The 13,759-nt window shown below is 54.5% G+C and overlaps 3 protein-coding genes across 6 annotated transcripts in view; 2 read left to right on the top strand and 1 right to left on the bottom strand.

The window, feature by feature from the left end:
* The window catches only part of S100A1 (S100 calcium binding protein A1), a 4,056-nt gene extending 3,270 nt beyond the window's left edge, over positions 1–786 (bottom strand). The window contains exon 1 of the mRNA XM_077764094.1: positions 663–786. The gene's annotated coding sequence lies outside the window, so the exon portion shown is untranslated. The remainder of the gene's footprint in view (positions 1–662) is intronic.
* A 795-nt stretch (positions 787–1,581) lies between these two features.
* S100A13 (S100 calcium binding protein A13) lies at positions 1,582–8,409 on the top strand. The gene is made up of 2 exons (XM_077764093.1): positions 1,582–1,825; positions 7,793–8,409. Exons 1-2 carry the CDS (start codon positions 1,673–1,675, stop codon positions 7,934–7,936), a joined length of 297 nt encoding a protein of 98 aa, XP_077620219.1. The 5' UTR covers positions 1,582–1,672; the 3' UTR covers positions 7,937–8,409.
* Positions 8,410–8,504: 95 nt separating this feature from the next.
* Positions 8,505–12,397, top strand: S100A14 (S100 calcium binding protein A14). 4 transcript variants are annotated; one of them, XM_077764092.1, is made up of 4 exons: positions 8,505–9,530; positions 10,768–10,874; positions 11,304–11,450; positions 11,606–12,397. In XM_077764092.1, the coding sequence occupies exons 2-4, from the start codon at positions 10,845–10,847 to the stop codon at positions 11,741–11,743; spliced, it is 315 nt and encodes a 104-aa protein (XP_077620218.1). In that variant the 5' UTR covers positions 8,505–9,530; positions 10,768–10,844; the 3' UTR covers positions 11,744–12,397. The 4 variants fall into 4 exon arrangements, with proteins under 4 accessions (XP_077620218.1, XP_077620217.1, XP_077620216.1 ...); XM_077764091.1 differs by having other exon boundaries at positions 10,344–10,874; XM_077764090.1 differs by having other exon boundaries at positions 8,505–10,404; positions 10,772–10,874.
* The last annotated feature ends 1,362 nt before the right edge of the window (positions 12,398–13,759 follow it).

The following is a 13,759-nucleotide window of genomic DNA, read 5'->3' as shown; positions in this document are numbered from 1 at the left end:
TTATGGACCCATCCAGGACGGGCACTCGGAGGTTGCCTGGAGCCCTCGAGGAGGCTGGGATGTTATGCAGGGGCCATCTGGAGAGGACTTCGGCAGGGAGCGGGGAGACAGCAAAACAAAGGGAAAGACTTGAAGGAAAGAGGAGTCTGGGAGTCTGGGCCAAGGGAGGAGGAGGAGAGAGAGGAGGTCATGTGAAAGGAGAGTTGGGAGCGGGTCCCGCACCCTAATGCCCTCTCCTCCTGACACCCCACGGCCCATGCTCTCCTACCCCCACACTTCTCTGGGACCTAAGCTTTTGGCAAGGCTGGGTGGGGGTGGGGGCAGAAATCGCAGTCCCATTTGCTTTCTGAGCCTCCTGGAAGCAAAGTGGGAGCCGAGTCCCCTCCCCAGCACCTGGGAGATCCAGGGAGCCTTGGGAGAGCACTCAGGGCGCTGCCGTAGGAGGGCTTCATCTCTTGGAAGCTTCCCCGTTCCCTGAGGAACACCACCGACCTCCCTCTGAACTTGGCTGGCTTCCCTGTAGTACTCTCCGAACCCTGTCTCCCCAAAATCCCAAACTGCTGTCACCCGAACTCCTCCCACACCCCCAGTGCACCCCAATGCTGTTGTCCCCAGACTTCTGGAGTCCCCTTCCCCTAGGCTGGCCGCAGCAGGGTACTCACCGTCAGCCTGGACCTGAGGTGGGAGCAGGTTCTGGACAGACAGACGAGTCTGCAGATGTGGCCACCAGAGCTGTGTGGGGAGACCTGTCTCCAGTCCTGCCCCCCGCGGCCCCCCTCCCAGCCAGCTCCACCCCTTCACAGAGACCCAGCAGGGGCGAGCGGCCAGGAGCGGACAGAGGCGCCCTCTGTCTCCTGGGCTGGAACAGGCCGCCCTGTGTCCTCTTCTCCAGCCTCGGGCGCCTCCCCCGACTGCTGGGCCCCCGGGAGGTGGGCAAGGGCCTGGGGGGGCACCGAGAGGCCTCTCGCCACTCCGTGCAGCACGGGCACAAAGGGGAGGACCCAGCTGAGGGGTCTCAGCGAGGGGACCTCCCGGTGGACCATTTAAAGCCGGGCGTCTCCCGGAGTGCTGGCTGGGAGACTCCGGTCCAGGGCCTCCTCTACCGAGGTCTCTGCCGGACCCCCAGCCCTCACCCCAGGTCCTCCCGTCCGTGGGAGCCTCTTGGGGGCCTGGGGCTGCAGGGTCCTTTTCAGGATCCCCTCCAGAGGGGNCTGGGGAGGGCGGCGGGCTCGGCCCTGCGCCCCTGCCCCTGCCCGGCTGGGTCTCCGCGGCCCGACCTTAGGCTGACCGCCGGCCGACCGCAGCCGGGCGTGCTCCCGACCGCGGCTTTTTGCCCGGGCCGTGTGGGCGGGCCGGGTCCCTGCACAAACAAGCTTTGGAGACGGACGGCCTCGTGACCCCTGGGGTGAACCTCCAAGAGAGCGCCCTGGGGACCAAAGTGCCTCCTCGCAGACAGAGGGGTCTCCGGATCCACCCGGCTCCAACCTGGAGAGGACGGAGTTTCTGGAAGCACACACCCCTTCCCCCACCCACTTTGAGCTGTTTCCTGGCCCCCTCCCCCAGGCTCCATCCCTGTCCCCTCCGCCCTTCCCGGGGAAGTCTCCCTGCGGGCTGGGGCAGGCTGGCCTACTCTGGCTCTCCCTTTGTCTGCCTCCCGCCCTACAGGGTCCTGATGGCGGCGGAGCCACTGACCGAGCTGGAGGCAGCCATCGAGACAGTGGTCACTACCTTTTTCACCTTTGCAGCGCAGGAGGGCCGCAGGGGCAGCCTCAGCATCAATGAGTTTAAGGAACTGGTCACTCAGCTGTTGCCCCACTTGCTCAAGGTAGGTGGGGGTCTCTGGGCCTGAGACTCTGGAAGACAGTGGCTGCCAGACCGTGTATGTGAGGTGGGCTAGGTGATATTTCTGGACACGATCGTGTGACCTCAGGTACTTGGTGGACAAGGGTGTGGGTGACTACGTGTGTAAAGGATTCTGGTGTGTGTGTGTAACTAGGTAACGCTGTGTCAGTGTGAGTGCAAGTGTGTTATTTGGGCTTTGTGTTCCCATCAGGCAATGCTGTTGGGCTCTTGGGTCTGCTCTGTGCCTCTCTGGTCTCATTTACCCAACATAGGAGTGGACCCAGAGGTGGCTTCCCGGAGACTGACAGACCATCAGAGCTGGAAGGAGGCCAAGACAAAACAGTCCAAACTCCTAACCTCGCTCAGGTGGAAATTGAGGCTCAGCTGTAGAAAGGGGTTTGTCAACAATAAAAACGCAGTCAAATTCATGCGGAGATAGAATCTCAGAGTCGGAGAGACCCGTAAGTCGTCCATGACTGCTCTTCTCCCGCTCTGGGAATCCGCTCAATAATGTGCCTGGTAAGGTCATTCCTTCTCTGCTACTCACTGGAGAGAATTTAAATTTCATCCACGCTGAGTTGCCCAATCATCCCCAGCCTGTTAACAGTTTGTTTCATCCTTTCTGAGAATTCACAGGCACATAACAGTGTGTGAATATGGATTTAAAAAAAAACACCCCAAAACACAAGCAAGTCTTGGAAACTCAGTCCATCGTCTGCAAAATCCCCTACATTCTTAAGAGACTTCTCGGCCCTTCCCTTTCTCTTCTCTCAGGAAACCTGAGACTCACTGAAGGCGGAGTGTTCCCTGGAGCCTTGTCAAATAGTGACTGGTTTTTCCTCGAACCCAGCTGCCCCTGGGCCTGCTTCCAGATCTTAGTTTCTTCTCCCTGAGACGCGCAGCTCCTCCCCCCCGCCCTTCCTGCACCCTTACAGCTCTTCAGTTCCTGCCTTGCTCTTTGTTCTTCCCATCGCTGCACAGACAGTTCACCCAACACCTGGACCTTCCAGCGACGTCAACCCCTTGCTTCCTGCTTCTGAGCAGCTCACTCCTCTGTCGTGGCTTCAGATCTTGTCTTTACCAGAATGGTGCCCCACCTCCACAGGCTCCTCTCCGAGCGCCAGAGCACCACCTCCTGCTGTCCCAGTTCTGTCCCTCCGCTCCAGCATTTCCTGGGCCCCACCGGGACCTAGTCCTGCGCTCTTGTTCCCCGTGCCCGTCATGTCCTCAGTCCCTCCTTGTTCAGCTGGGCTGTAAGGCTCAGCATGGAAATCCGTCCCTCGGTCACGTCCCATCCTTGATTCTGTTCCTCTCCGTCCTGGTTGTTTGGCAGAATCACAACCCAGGTTAAGTCCAATATATCATCTCCATTAACTTGATGGTCACATCTACCATTCTTTCTCAGATCCAAAAGAAAGCGAAAATTTCCGTTCTCAGAGGGAAAAAACAGTCAGTCAGTCCACCAGTCTACCTGTTCTTCTGTGTCTGCACTTGTGTAGCTGAATCTGGCTGGAGAAAGGTGCTGCCACGTTACTTGTCAGGCTTTGTCGTTTTTATTTTATTAAAAGAAACTTTTTTTAAACATTTATTTATTATTATTGAGAAACAGAGACATAGCATGAACAGGGGAGGGACAGAGAGAAGGGGAGACACAGAATCCGAAGCAGACTCCAGGCTCTGAGCTGTCAGCACAGAGCCCGACGCGGGGCCCGAACCCACAAACTGCGAGATCAAGACCTGAGCTGAAGTCAGACGCTTAACCGACTGAGCCACCCAGGCGCCCCTGTCATTTTTATTAATATTATTTTAAAAATTAAAATTGTTTTAATGTTTATTTTTGAGAGTGAGAGACAGAGACAGAGCACGAGTGGGACAGGGCAGAGAGAGGGAGACACAATCTGAAGTGGGCTCCAGGCTCTGAGCTGTCAGCACAGGGCCCGACACGGGGCTCGAACTCACAAACTGCAAGATCATGACCTGAGCTGAAGTCAGATGCTCAACTGAGTGAACCACCCAGGCGCCCCTACTCATATTATTTTTTAAATGGAAGTATAGTTGATACAGAATGTTGACTCATCTCTTTTGAAATCTATGACCATGAACTCCAAGGGGACCCTTGCCACAGCCTGCCAATTCTGCTACATTTCCCCTGTCGGTTCATTTACCAGCTCTTTCAGATGCTAATTTCACAACTTCTCCTCCCTCCTCAGACTCCAGTCCCTCTTTCCACATTCTCCATCTCACTGAGAAATGTTCTCAGAGAAAACAACGGCAATCAGGAAACTTCTGTACACTGTGCCCTAAGTCTACCAAAGGTCAGCAGATACCTTGCCTCCCTTCCTGCTCCCAGAAGCACCTGTGTCTGCCCCTGAGGCCAGCCCTCCTCTGTTGCCCGACCCCACTCCTTCTCACCGCCTAAAATCTCTACCCTTTTGGGGCGCCTGGGTGCCTTAGTCGGTTGGGCGTCCGACTTTCGCTTAGGTCGTGGTCTCGCGGTTCGTGGGTTCGGGCCCCGCGTCGGGCTCTGTGCTGGCTGCAGGCGCGGAGCCTGGAGCCTATTTCAGAGTCTGTGTTTCCCTCTCTCTCTGACCCTCCCCTGCTCACGCTGTCTCTCTCTTCCTCTCTCTCCTAGAAATAGATAAAAATATTAAAAATAAATAAATAAAAAATAAAATCTCTACCCTTTCAGTTCCTCCTCTCTCTTGCACCATCAATTCTTCCTCTCTATTAGATTGTTGTGATCAGTTTTCCAATATATTGTAATATCTCCCATCTTAAAAAAAAAACAAACAAACACCCTTTCTTGACTCTGTAACCCCCTCCAGCTATGCCTTCTATCTCTGCAAAACTCAAAATTCTTATTTGCTCTCCTGGCCCTGAATGCTCATCCCTCAGGCATTTGCCAAGCTTATTCTTCACTGAACTCAGATTTCTTCTCAAATGGCAAATCCCCACCATGGCCTTCCTTCACCTCTGAGGGCAAAGATCGCCTACCTTGTGCTCTATTCCTTTAACCTCTTTTATTTTCTTCCAGAATACACCTATCACAACCTGACTTCCATCGCATACTTACATTTCCCAAGAATGTACGTCCCATGAAGGAAAGGAATCTGCTTACTATTTTATCTCCAGCACTTAGAGCAGTGCCTGACTTCTAGTAGGTGCTCAGCAAAATATTGAGTGAAATTGTAAAAAAGTGTTTAAAAAATTAAGAATTTGGGGCACCTGAGTGGCTTAGTCAGTTAGCCGCCAGCCGACTTCGGCTCAGGTCCTGATCTCGAAGTCTGTGAGTTCGAGCTTCTCGTTGGGCTCTGTGCTGGCAGCTCAGAGCCTGGAGCTGCTTCGGCTTCTGTGTCTCCCTCTCTCTCTGCCCCTCCCCCTCTCATACTCTGTCCTTCTCAAAAATAAATAAACATTAAAAAAAAAGTAAGAATTTTTGTTGAGTGAGTAAATGAATAAATGCATCTTACCTGCAGTTCTACAAATACCTTTTAAAATGTAACAGTGCATAAAGGATATTTCCATTTGAAGAAAATGATGCACTCTCCATAATGGTATGTAGGTTAACACAAATTTGTGTAGCTAATTTTCTACCGATGGACATTTCTTGTGTCCATTTTTTCCCTTTTGCAAACATCCTTGTTTATATATCTTTACAAATATCTATACAGGGTAACCGTCTGTCAGTAGAAATACTAGGTCAAAAGGCATGTTTGTTTTTCATTTTTATAGATATTGCCTGTTTGCCTTCCGGCAGGGTTCTTATCAGGCTTCAAGGCCACCAGTGCATGCGAATGCCCGTTTCGCCACGTCCTTGCCTAAATTGTGTCTTGTCAGACTTTTAATTTTTGCTAAACTGTGAAAATGATGGCTTGTTCTGACTTACACTTTTTAAACTATGAGTGAAATGGAATATTAAATACCATTTTTGAAGGACACATATAATCCTTTTTCTATGAATTGCTTGTTTGTTTCTTTTATTAAGGAGATTTTCTTTTTCTAAATAATTTCATTTATTTGTTTGTTTATTAATGCTTATTTATTTTTGAGAGAGAGAGACAGAGTGCAAGCAGGGGAGGTGCAGAGAGGAAGGGAGACAGATAATCTAAAGCAGGCTTTGTGCTGACAGCAGAGAGCCCGACATAGGGCTTGAACTCATGAGCAATGAGATCATGACCTGAGCCAAAGATGGACACTCAACTGACTGAACCATCCAGGTGCCCCTCTGATAGTTTTTTAAAAAGGGGGAAGAAATAGAAAGTAGTGGATAAAAGCACAAGCTTTAAGTCAGACAATCTAGGTTCAAATGCAGATTCTAGCTTGTCATCCTTGGTTATTTAATCTTTCTGAGCCTTAATTTCTTTTTTTTTATTAAAAAATTTTTATTTTAATGTTTAGTTATTTTTGAGAGTGAGAGAGAGACAGAGCATCAGCAGGGGAGGGGCAGAGAGAGAGGGAAACACAGAATCAAGAGCAGGCTCCTGGCTCTGAGCTGTCAGCACAGAGCCCTACATGAGGCTTGAATCCACAAACTCTAAGATCATGATCCAAGTTGAAGCCAGACACTTAATTGACTGAGCCACTTAGGTGCCCCATGAACCTTAATTTCTTATCTGTGAAATGGACTCATGGTAATACCTTCCTCATTGCATTGGTCTTGCTTTATTTGGTCAATATTTATTGAGCACCTCCTATGTCCTGCCCTGATTCTGTCTTAGGCTTTGGGTTACAATGGCGAACAAGATGAACAAGGTCCCTTTCATTCTAGCAGATCATGAAGATTAAATGGAGTAAGGCATATAATGCGTTTAGCATAAGGCTTGGGACAGTCAGCACTATTAGTAAGTGGTTACAATTGTTGAAATGTTAGCTGTTATCACTCTTTTGGTTTTTTCTAGGTATGCAATTATATAATTGCTAATATAATAGAAGGTGAATTTTCCTCTTCTTTCCTAATACTTATACCTTTTATTCCTTTCTCTTGCTTAATTGTATATTTTTTCCCCTCCCAATGTAATGTTACCCTGGGCATCTTTGCCTTCCACTGGCAATGCTTATAGTATTTTACAATTAAGCAAGAGTGTGGCTTTTTAAAGGGTCTTTCTTAGCTTTTCTATGAATGAGCTTTAGCTTCGTGCTTCTGTAGATTTGGCAGGTCTTCTCTGCCTTCATTCACATGTTGATTCAGATGTTGAGTATTGGGCTCTGCCTGTGGCGCCCTTCTCTAGTTTGACATTGATCCATTGTTCAACAGCTGAGGTTTTGGTTGTGATTGTTCATCGAGCAACAGATCCTTCTTCGATCATGGGTCCAGTTTACAGCACCTTTCGATTTCACAGGCTTGTCATGAGAGACTTTGTCAAGGACCCTGTAGAAAACCAGATACCCCGTGTCTCTGCCATTCCCCTGATCCACCAGGCTAATAACCAAAGTGGAAAGAAGGAGACTGCGTTAGGGTTATACAAATGCGTGGGTTAGGGCTGTGGATTCTCTAGCTTTCTGTGAAGGAAGAAGGTGGCCTGAGAAGGCTCTGAGGATGGCCAGGGTGGGTCCATGCCTGCACGGGTTCCCTGAGCGCCCTGGAGCACATGCCAAGTGTGCTGGAGCCCATCCGACCCGTAAGCAAGAGTTCACTGTGCGCACCTCTTCCCCGCTCTGTGCTCAGTGACTCTTTGGTTGCCACAGTCAGCCACGGTGGGAGGGTTTACACGCCGGCAGACACTACAAGTCAGGTCCCCTACCTCCCTCTGCTGCCGCCCTTGTGGCCTACGCAGTTTGGAGAGGTTAGTAACCGGCAGGCACCGTGGCAACGCTGTTCTGGGGCCGCAGCCTCGCCCTGAACGTGGAGGCAGGTCCCATATGAAGAAAGGGACATCAGCAGTTGGGTCCTCTCTCCCTGTCTCAAGAACTCTCTTTTCTAACCCCACCTTTTCTGCTGATGTCGCCTCAGGATGTGGACTCTTTAGATGAGAAGATGAAGAGCCTGGATGTGAATCAGGACTCCGAGATCAAATTCAACGAGTACTGGAGACTGATAGGGGAGCTGGCCAAGGAGATCCGGAAGGAGAAGGCCCTGGAGATCCGGAAGAAGTAAAGCCCCTGGCCAGGATAGGGCCGGGCTGGCCAGGCAAAACCCCCTCCCCCATATAGCGTCCTCCTTGAAACACAGGTGTTTCTTGTTCCCACCCTACCCTGCTTTCCTCTCTTGAGAGTACGGGCTTTGAGAGCTTCCCTGGACGTGAGAGTGGGTCCAAACGTTTTGAGCTCTTTAAGGACCAGGAATGTTACTCATCTTTGAACATCATTCTGCAGCATTGAACACTGGGTCTTGTATTGATTACTAGGGAGGTGCTCAGTAAATAAATGGCTGATGAGGGGTGCCTGCGTGGCTTGGTCAGTTGAGCATCTGACCCTTGACTTCGGCTCTAGGTGGTGATGCCACGGTTCGTGTATTTGAGCCCCGCGTCAGGGTCTTTGCTGACAGTGTGGAGTCTGCTCGGGATTCTCTTTCTTCCTGTCTCCCTCTTTCCCTTCCTCAAAATAAATAAATAAAATAGATAAATGGTTGATGAATGAGTATATGAAAGGAAGAGAACAGATCTCTGGGGCAGGTGAAGTGACTCTTATTCCACAGGCGCCTCCTGGAGCCCAGGGGCATGGTCTCTGCTCACACCTTTCTCATACCTGGGGTTTGTGTCACTGGACGATAATGGCAGCGGTGAACTTGTGTTGAGGGCTTGCTATGTGCCAGGCACAGTACTAAACACTTTTCCTTCGGCATCTTGGTTGATTCTCACAGCCTTTTGAGGGAAGGTACTATTTTTAAGTTCTGTATTAAAGATGAGGAAACAGATTTTAGAGACATTCACAAAGACAAGAGTAGGTGGAACTGGGTTGAAATTCCAGAGCCTCTGTGATGAACTGGGATCCTCTCTGGATGGGCAGTGTGGGAACACTCGGCCTTCTTCTCCTTCCTCCATCATAGCAGGGGTGAAGCAGAAGAATGGACATAAGATTCTGGTATGAAGACTGTGCGATGGGTTCCCCTCTCCCCACCCTTCTTGGCCTGAAGGGCTTGTGGTCTGCACTGCCCGCCACCAGAGGGGGCAGGGGTGGGGCAGCCCAGCGGGCGCTGCCTCCCCGCAGCTGTCACTGCGGTGCCTGGTGTCCACCTGGGGCAGCCATTACTCCAGAGGAACATTGAGGCTGAGACAACCTCCCCACCACACACCAAGGAACGTTCCCAGATTGAGACCTTCCATCTAAGTGCCCTCAGACTGAGAGACCTCTGAGGAAGCCCCAGCCTGGGATTCCTTGAGGCGCCATTTGGCCGAGACATTCCAGAGTGGATCTCACGGGGGCTTCCTCCAAACCAGAGACCCTAGGAGAGACTCTTGACGAGAGACTCCTCAGAGGGACCCCAGGTTGAGTCACTCCTGGAGAAGCCCTCAGATTGAGAGACCCTCAGAGAGGTCCTCAGAGCAACACAAGAGTGAGACACTCTTGGGAGGGCCTTTTCATGGAAGGACACTTCTAGATGCACTCGACTGAGGCCAGAAGTACAGCGGGGCCCGAGGAGGAGACGCAAGGGGCCGTGTCGGGAGGCACACTTCGGCTTCCGGGCCCGCCTCATCCTTGCCTTTACCTGCACTGACTCCCCTGCCGCTCTCCCTTCCCTGTCCCGGCAGGTGAGGGGCCCCTTGGGTTGTGCAGAGGCTTCCTGGGACGTCCTCCACACTGGACCGGAGGCGTTGGGATCGGGAAGGCATGGGGTTCTGGGGGAGGGAGGAGCAGGCAGCCCAACCAGTTTGGAGAGGTTGTTAACAGCCAGGTAATCCGCTTGGGCCTCACACGTGGCTGTGCACGCTGGCAGCGGGGAGCCCCAGGGGGGTCAGGGCCGCACTCGGTGAGGCCCCTCTGCCTGGCTGCCCTACTCCGGCTCCTTCCTTACCTGTTGACCGTGGGGACTGCAGGCTCGAGTGTCACCACCCAAACTGGCCCTGGTGGGAGCAGTATGAGTGTGTGTGTGTGTGTGTGTGTGTGTGTGTGTAAAAGAGAGAGCGACCTCAAAGTACAGAGAGGTCCCTGGGGACCTCTCTCAGCTCACATGTCCCTCACTCCCTGGGGACCACAGCCCTGTGTTATCAGCCTCTGCTTCTCCTTCGTTCCTGGTATTGATTCAAAGCCCCTCCACTCCCCTGCCCTGCAATTCCTCCGGGCCTTTCCTCCCAGGCTCGCCCCCACAGTGTCGCCAAGGCCCCCTTCCGCCCTCCCAACCTCCCCTTCCCCTTCCCTTGCCTCGATTCTGCTTGCTGGTCTGGGGCCAGGGCCCCCAGCCCCATCCCTCCAGGGTTCCCTCCGGTGGCACAGTGGGCAGGCTCTCGGAGCTCTGGCCAATAGAGGGTGGGGCCCACACTGCTGGCCTACAGCCCAGGCTGCTGCAATAACAGGGGTGGCTTAGGGATGAGGCCCAGCCCCCTGCCTTCCCTCCCTGCCCCCAGGTATAAGAGCTGAGCTCAGGTGAGCTGACTCCCAACATCCGGTCCCAGCAGCTGCTAGCAGGTAAGGAGACCCAGGGCTTTTCACCCAAATGGCTGCCCCTGTCCAGAGGACACACTTAGCTTATTCTGCCCTGGCCTGCCCGGAGAAGGGCAGGGGGCCAGGGCCCGGATGCTGGTTTGTGTGTGTGTGTGTGTGTGTGTGTGTGTGTGTGTGTGCAGCAGAGGTGAATGGTGGGAAGAAGTGGGGAGATTGATCTAAAGTGAGACCCAAGGGGTTCCCTCTGGATGGGGAGCCTGGGGTCTGTGATCTTAGCTCCTGGATCCTTCACAGGGACCAAGCCTCGTGTGGAGTTGGCTCTGACCCCCTGAGCGAGGCACCAAATACTGAGGGTACAGCCTGGCCTCAGTCTTCCTCTTTCTCTAGGTAGATCATGAGCCATCGGCTCCTCTGAGGCTGCTGTAGGACGACACGGCTCTCACCAGGACAAGACACCAGTCACCATGGGGCAGTGTCGGTCAGCCAATGCTGAGGTGGGCCCATCCATGCCTGGCCTTTCTGTTCCCACACTCCACGCCTCCGCCCTGTGGGTCTGCGTCCTCGGTCACGGCTGCCCCTCGCCTTGATCTTGCCCTGCACTCTAGACCTTGCTCGAGAGACCCAGACTCCTCTCTTGTGCCCACACGGAGCGATGCACACGGAGCCCTCCTGGGAAGAGAGTGTGCTGGGCGCTGGGACCTGCCCTGCGTGGGGGCTGGGGGGGACAGGGAGGAGGCCTTGCCCAACTTGTGGCTCAGGCCGGGCAGGGACCAGTGGGGGAAGGGGCTTGGATGCTGGGCGTGGGTGGGAGCCTCTTGCCTTCCAGCTGTCTTCTGCCCTATTGGCCGTGGGGGCCTCGGGGAGGTAGGGTGTCCTAGGGTGGTTGGAGCTTTCCTGACATGCATGATGCCCCCCGCCCTCAGGATGCCCAGGAATTCAGTGACGTGGAGAGGGCCATTGAGACCCTCATCAAGAACTTCCACCAGTACTCTGTGGAGGGTGGCAAGGAGTCGCTGACCCCTTCCGAGCTACAGGACCTGGTCACCCAGCAGCTGCCCCACCTCATGCCGGTACTGAGGGAGTGGGCCCCACCCCAGGCAGCGCCCTGACTTCCCAGGCAGCGCCCTGACTTCCCAGGCCAGGTCTCCAAGGCCCCACCCCCGCTGCCACGGCCCCTGGGCGGGAGGTGCTGCCTTGCTGACGGTGGTGTCTTCTGTCCCCTCAGAGCAACTGTGGCCTGGAAGAGAAAATCGCCAACTTGGGCAGCTGTAATGACTCCAAACTGGAGTTTGGGAGTTTCTGGGAGCTGATTGGAGAAGCAGCCAGGAGTGTGAAGCTGGAGAGCCCTGTCCGAGGGAGCTGAGAACCTTCTTCTGGAATTCTTGGGGGGATGTTGGGGAAAGGGGACCTTAGAGACCATGGGCCTAGAAACTCCTCTCCTCCACCACACGGTTCCACAGTCTGCACCTGCCTCCCCTCTGCAGGGTTCAAGCCCTTAGTGATCCTTCTCAGGGGTCTCTGTACTTCTGGACACAGAGTTCACACTCTGTGAACTCCTGGGAGCTCCGTGGGACTAACGGGCCCAGGAGTCCCCACCAGCGGGAGGCTCGGGGGCAGGCTGGGCCCAGGGGCGGGTGTGACAAGATGCTGGAGGGCTCAGGGTGGGCTAAGGCCACGTGATCTGGTGTGGGGAAGGGCAGAGAGGAGCCGGGCTACTGGGTCTGATTTGAAGAGGAGGGCTGGGAATGGGGCTGTATATTTGGTACTAACAAGGGTCTCTGGGAGCCTACCCTTCCTAATCTCTTCTCCAACCCAAACAGAAACTGTCTGTCCAGTGTCTGGCTCTGCCCCAGCCTCCTGCCAGGACCCTGTCCCTGGGCTAGGGCAGGGGAAGAGAGAAAGCAGGCTGGGGGAGAGGCCGAGGAGGGTGTCACTTTGGGAGAGGGCCCGCTGGGTGCTTGGGCATTTAAAGAATGGTGGTTGTTTTGTATCACGTGATTAATAAAAAAAATGGAAAAAGCGACTGATGTCATCTTGACTGGATACCTCCCTCCCTCGGGCCACGGATGAGGGGCGGGCGAGGGGCGGGTGGGCGAACGGCAGGGTCCTTGGTGGCCAGGACATGTGGGGTTGCGGTGGCTTCAGTGGGAGTGAATGGGGACTCACTTTTCCCCATGGATTTGGGGTGAGGATGGGCACCAGGCCCCAAGCCTGGAGGCCTGGTCCTCTCTGAAGCACAGGCTCTTCTTTGCCAAGGGGCTGGCCCTCTGCCAGGAGAGGAGGACATGTGTGCTCACCTGGGGAAAGGGTTACGACCAGGTGTACTAGAGCCTGGGGGACTCGCCTGGTTCTGAGAAACAGGCTGATGGGCCTGGGTTTGAACGCAGCCCTGCCACTCCTTATCTCTGGAGCATTGGGCATGCTCTCAGCGTATCAGTTTGCTCATCTGTCAAATGGGGATTACCGTCTCTCACAGATTTGTTAGGAGGATAATGGACACGTCACGGGAAGTACTCAGCATAGAGCTTGACACAGAGTGAGTGCCCCCAGCTGGAGCCACCCTTGTCGGAGTGGATGGGTGGGTCCCCTCTACTTTCAGCTATCGTCTCCACAAGTTGACTAGCCAGTTTCCTTGGGTGTCCTGGGGAAGGGCTGGAGGGTGTTTCTGGAAGAATCCTCTGCTGCACATGGCAGGTCCTAGGAGTGGGCATCAGCTCATGGTGGTCTGAACGTTCCAAAGCCCAGGGGCCAGGCTCTGTGGCTGCCTTCCGACTGGGCCCACAGAAACGAGGCTCTGCTCTTGAGACCCTCGCTGGCCAGGAGGTTTCTGTGCTCAGCCAGGCTGGCCTGGAATACTAACTGCACTGCCGGAAACTGGGCTCCCAGTGACCCAGGTGAGCAGGGCAGGTGACACCCCTTTCTCTCTCCACTGACGGGGCTCTGCGCAGGCCCTGCAGGGCGAGCGAGCGGGGTGAGGTTGTGGGGCTGCCAGCTTCCACCACTCCCTCTGGGGTGGGGGCGGAGGGGCGTTAAAAAAGGTGTGTATCCCTTTAACAAGGGCCCAACCCCAGGGCCAAGTCAGAGGGAGCTCAGTCGCTACCTCCCCACTGAGCCAGCTTCCAGGCACAGCCCGAGTGGGACAGAGTCTGGGAGCGGGAGGGAGCGGGGAGGAGTCCTGGCCCAGCTGAGTGGGGAGCTGCCTGGCAGTGCCCGAGCCGGCCCCAGAGCCCTGCTGGAGAGGCCGCAGTCCCAGGAAGCAGGTGAGCACCGCAGGCCGGTCCTGGGAGGCCTGGGGCTGCCAGAGAGGCCCTGCAGGCGTGGGGGGCCTGGGGAGGGGGCGGTGAGGAGGGCCTGGGGAGGGGGGCGGTGAGGAGGGCCT

Source organism: Crocuta crocuta, unplaced genomic scaffold, assembly GCF_008692635.1.
Source record: "Crocuta crocuta isolate KB4526 unplaced genomic scaffold, BGI_CrCroc_1.0 scaffold528, whole genome shotgun sequence".
NCBI lineage: Eukaryota > Metazoa > Chordata > Mammalia > Carnivora > Hyaenidae > Crocuta > Crocuta crocuta.
The sequence above is the reverse complement of the archived record's forward strand: the minus strand, read 5'-3'. Positions and strand labels throughout refer to the sequence as shown.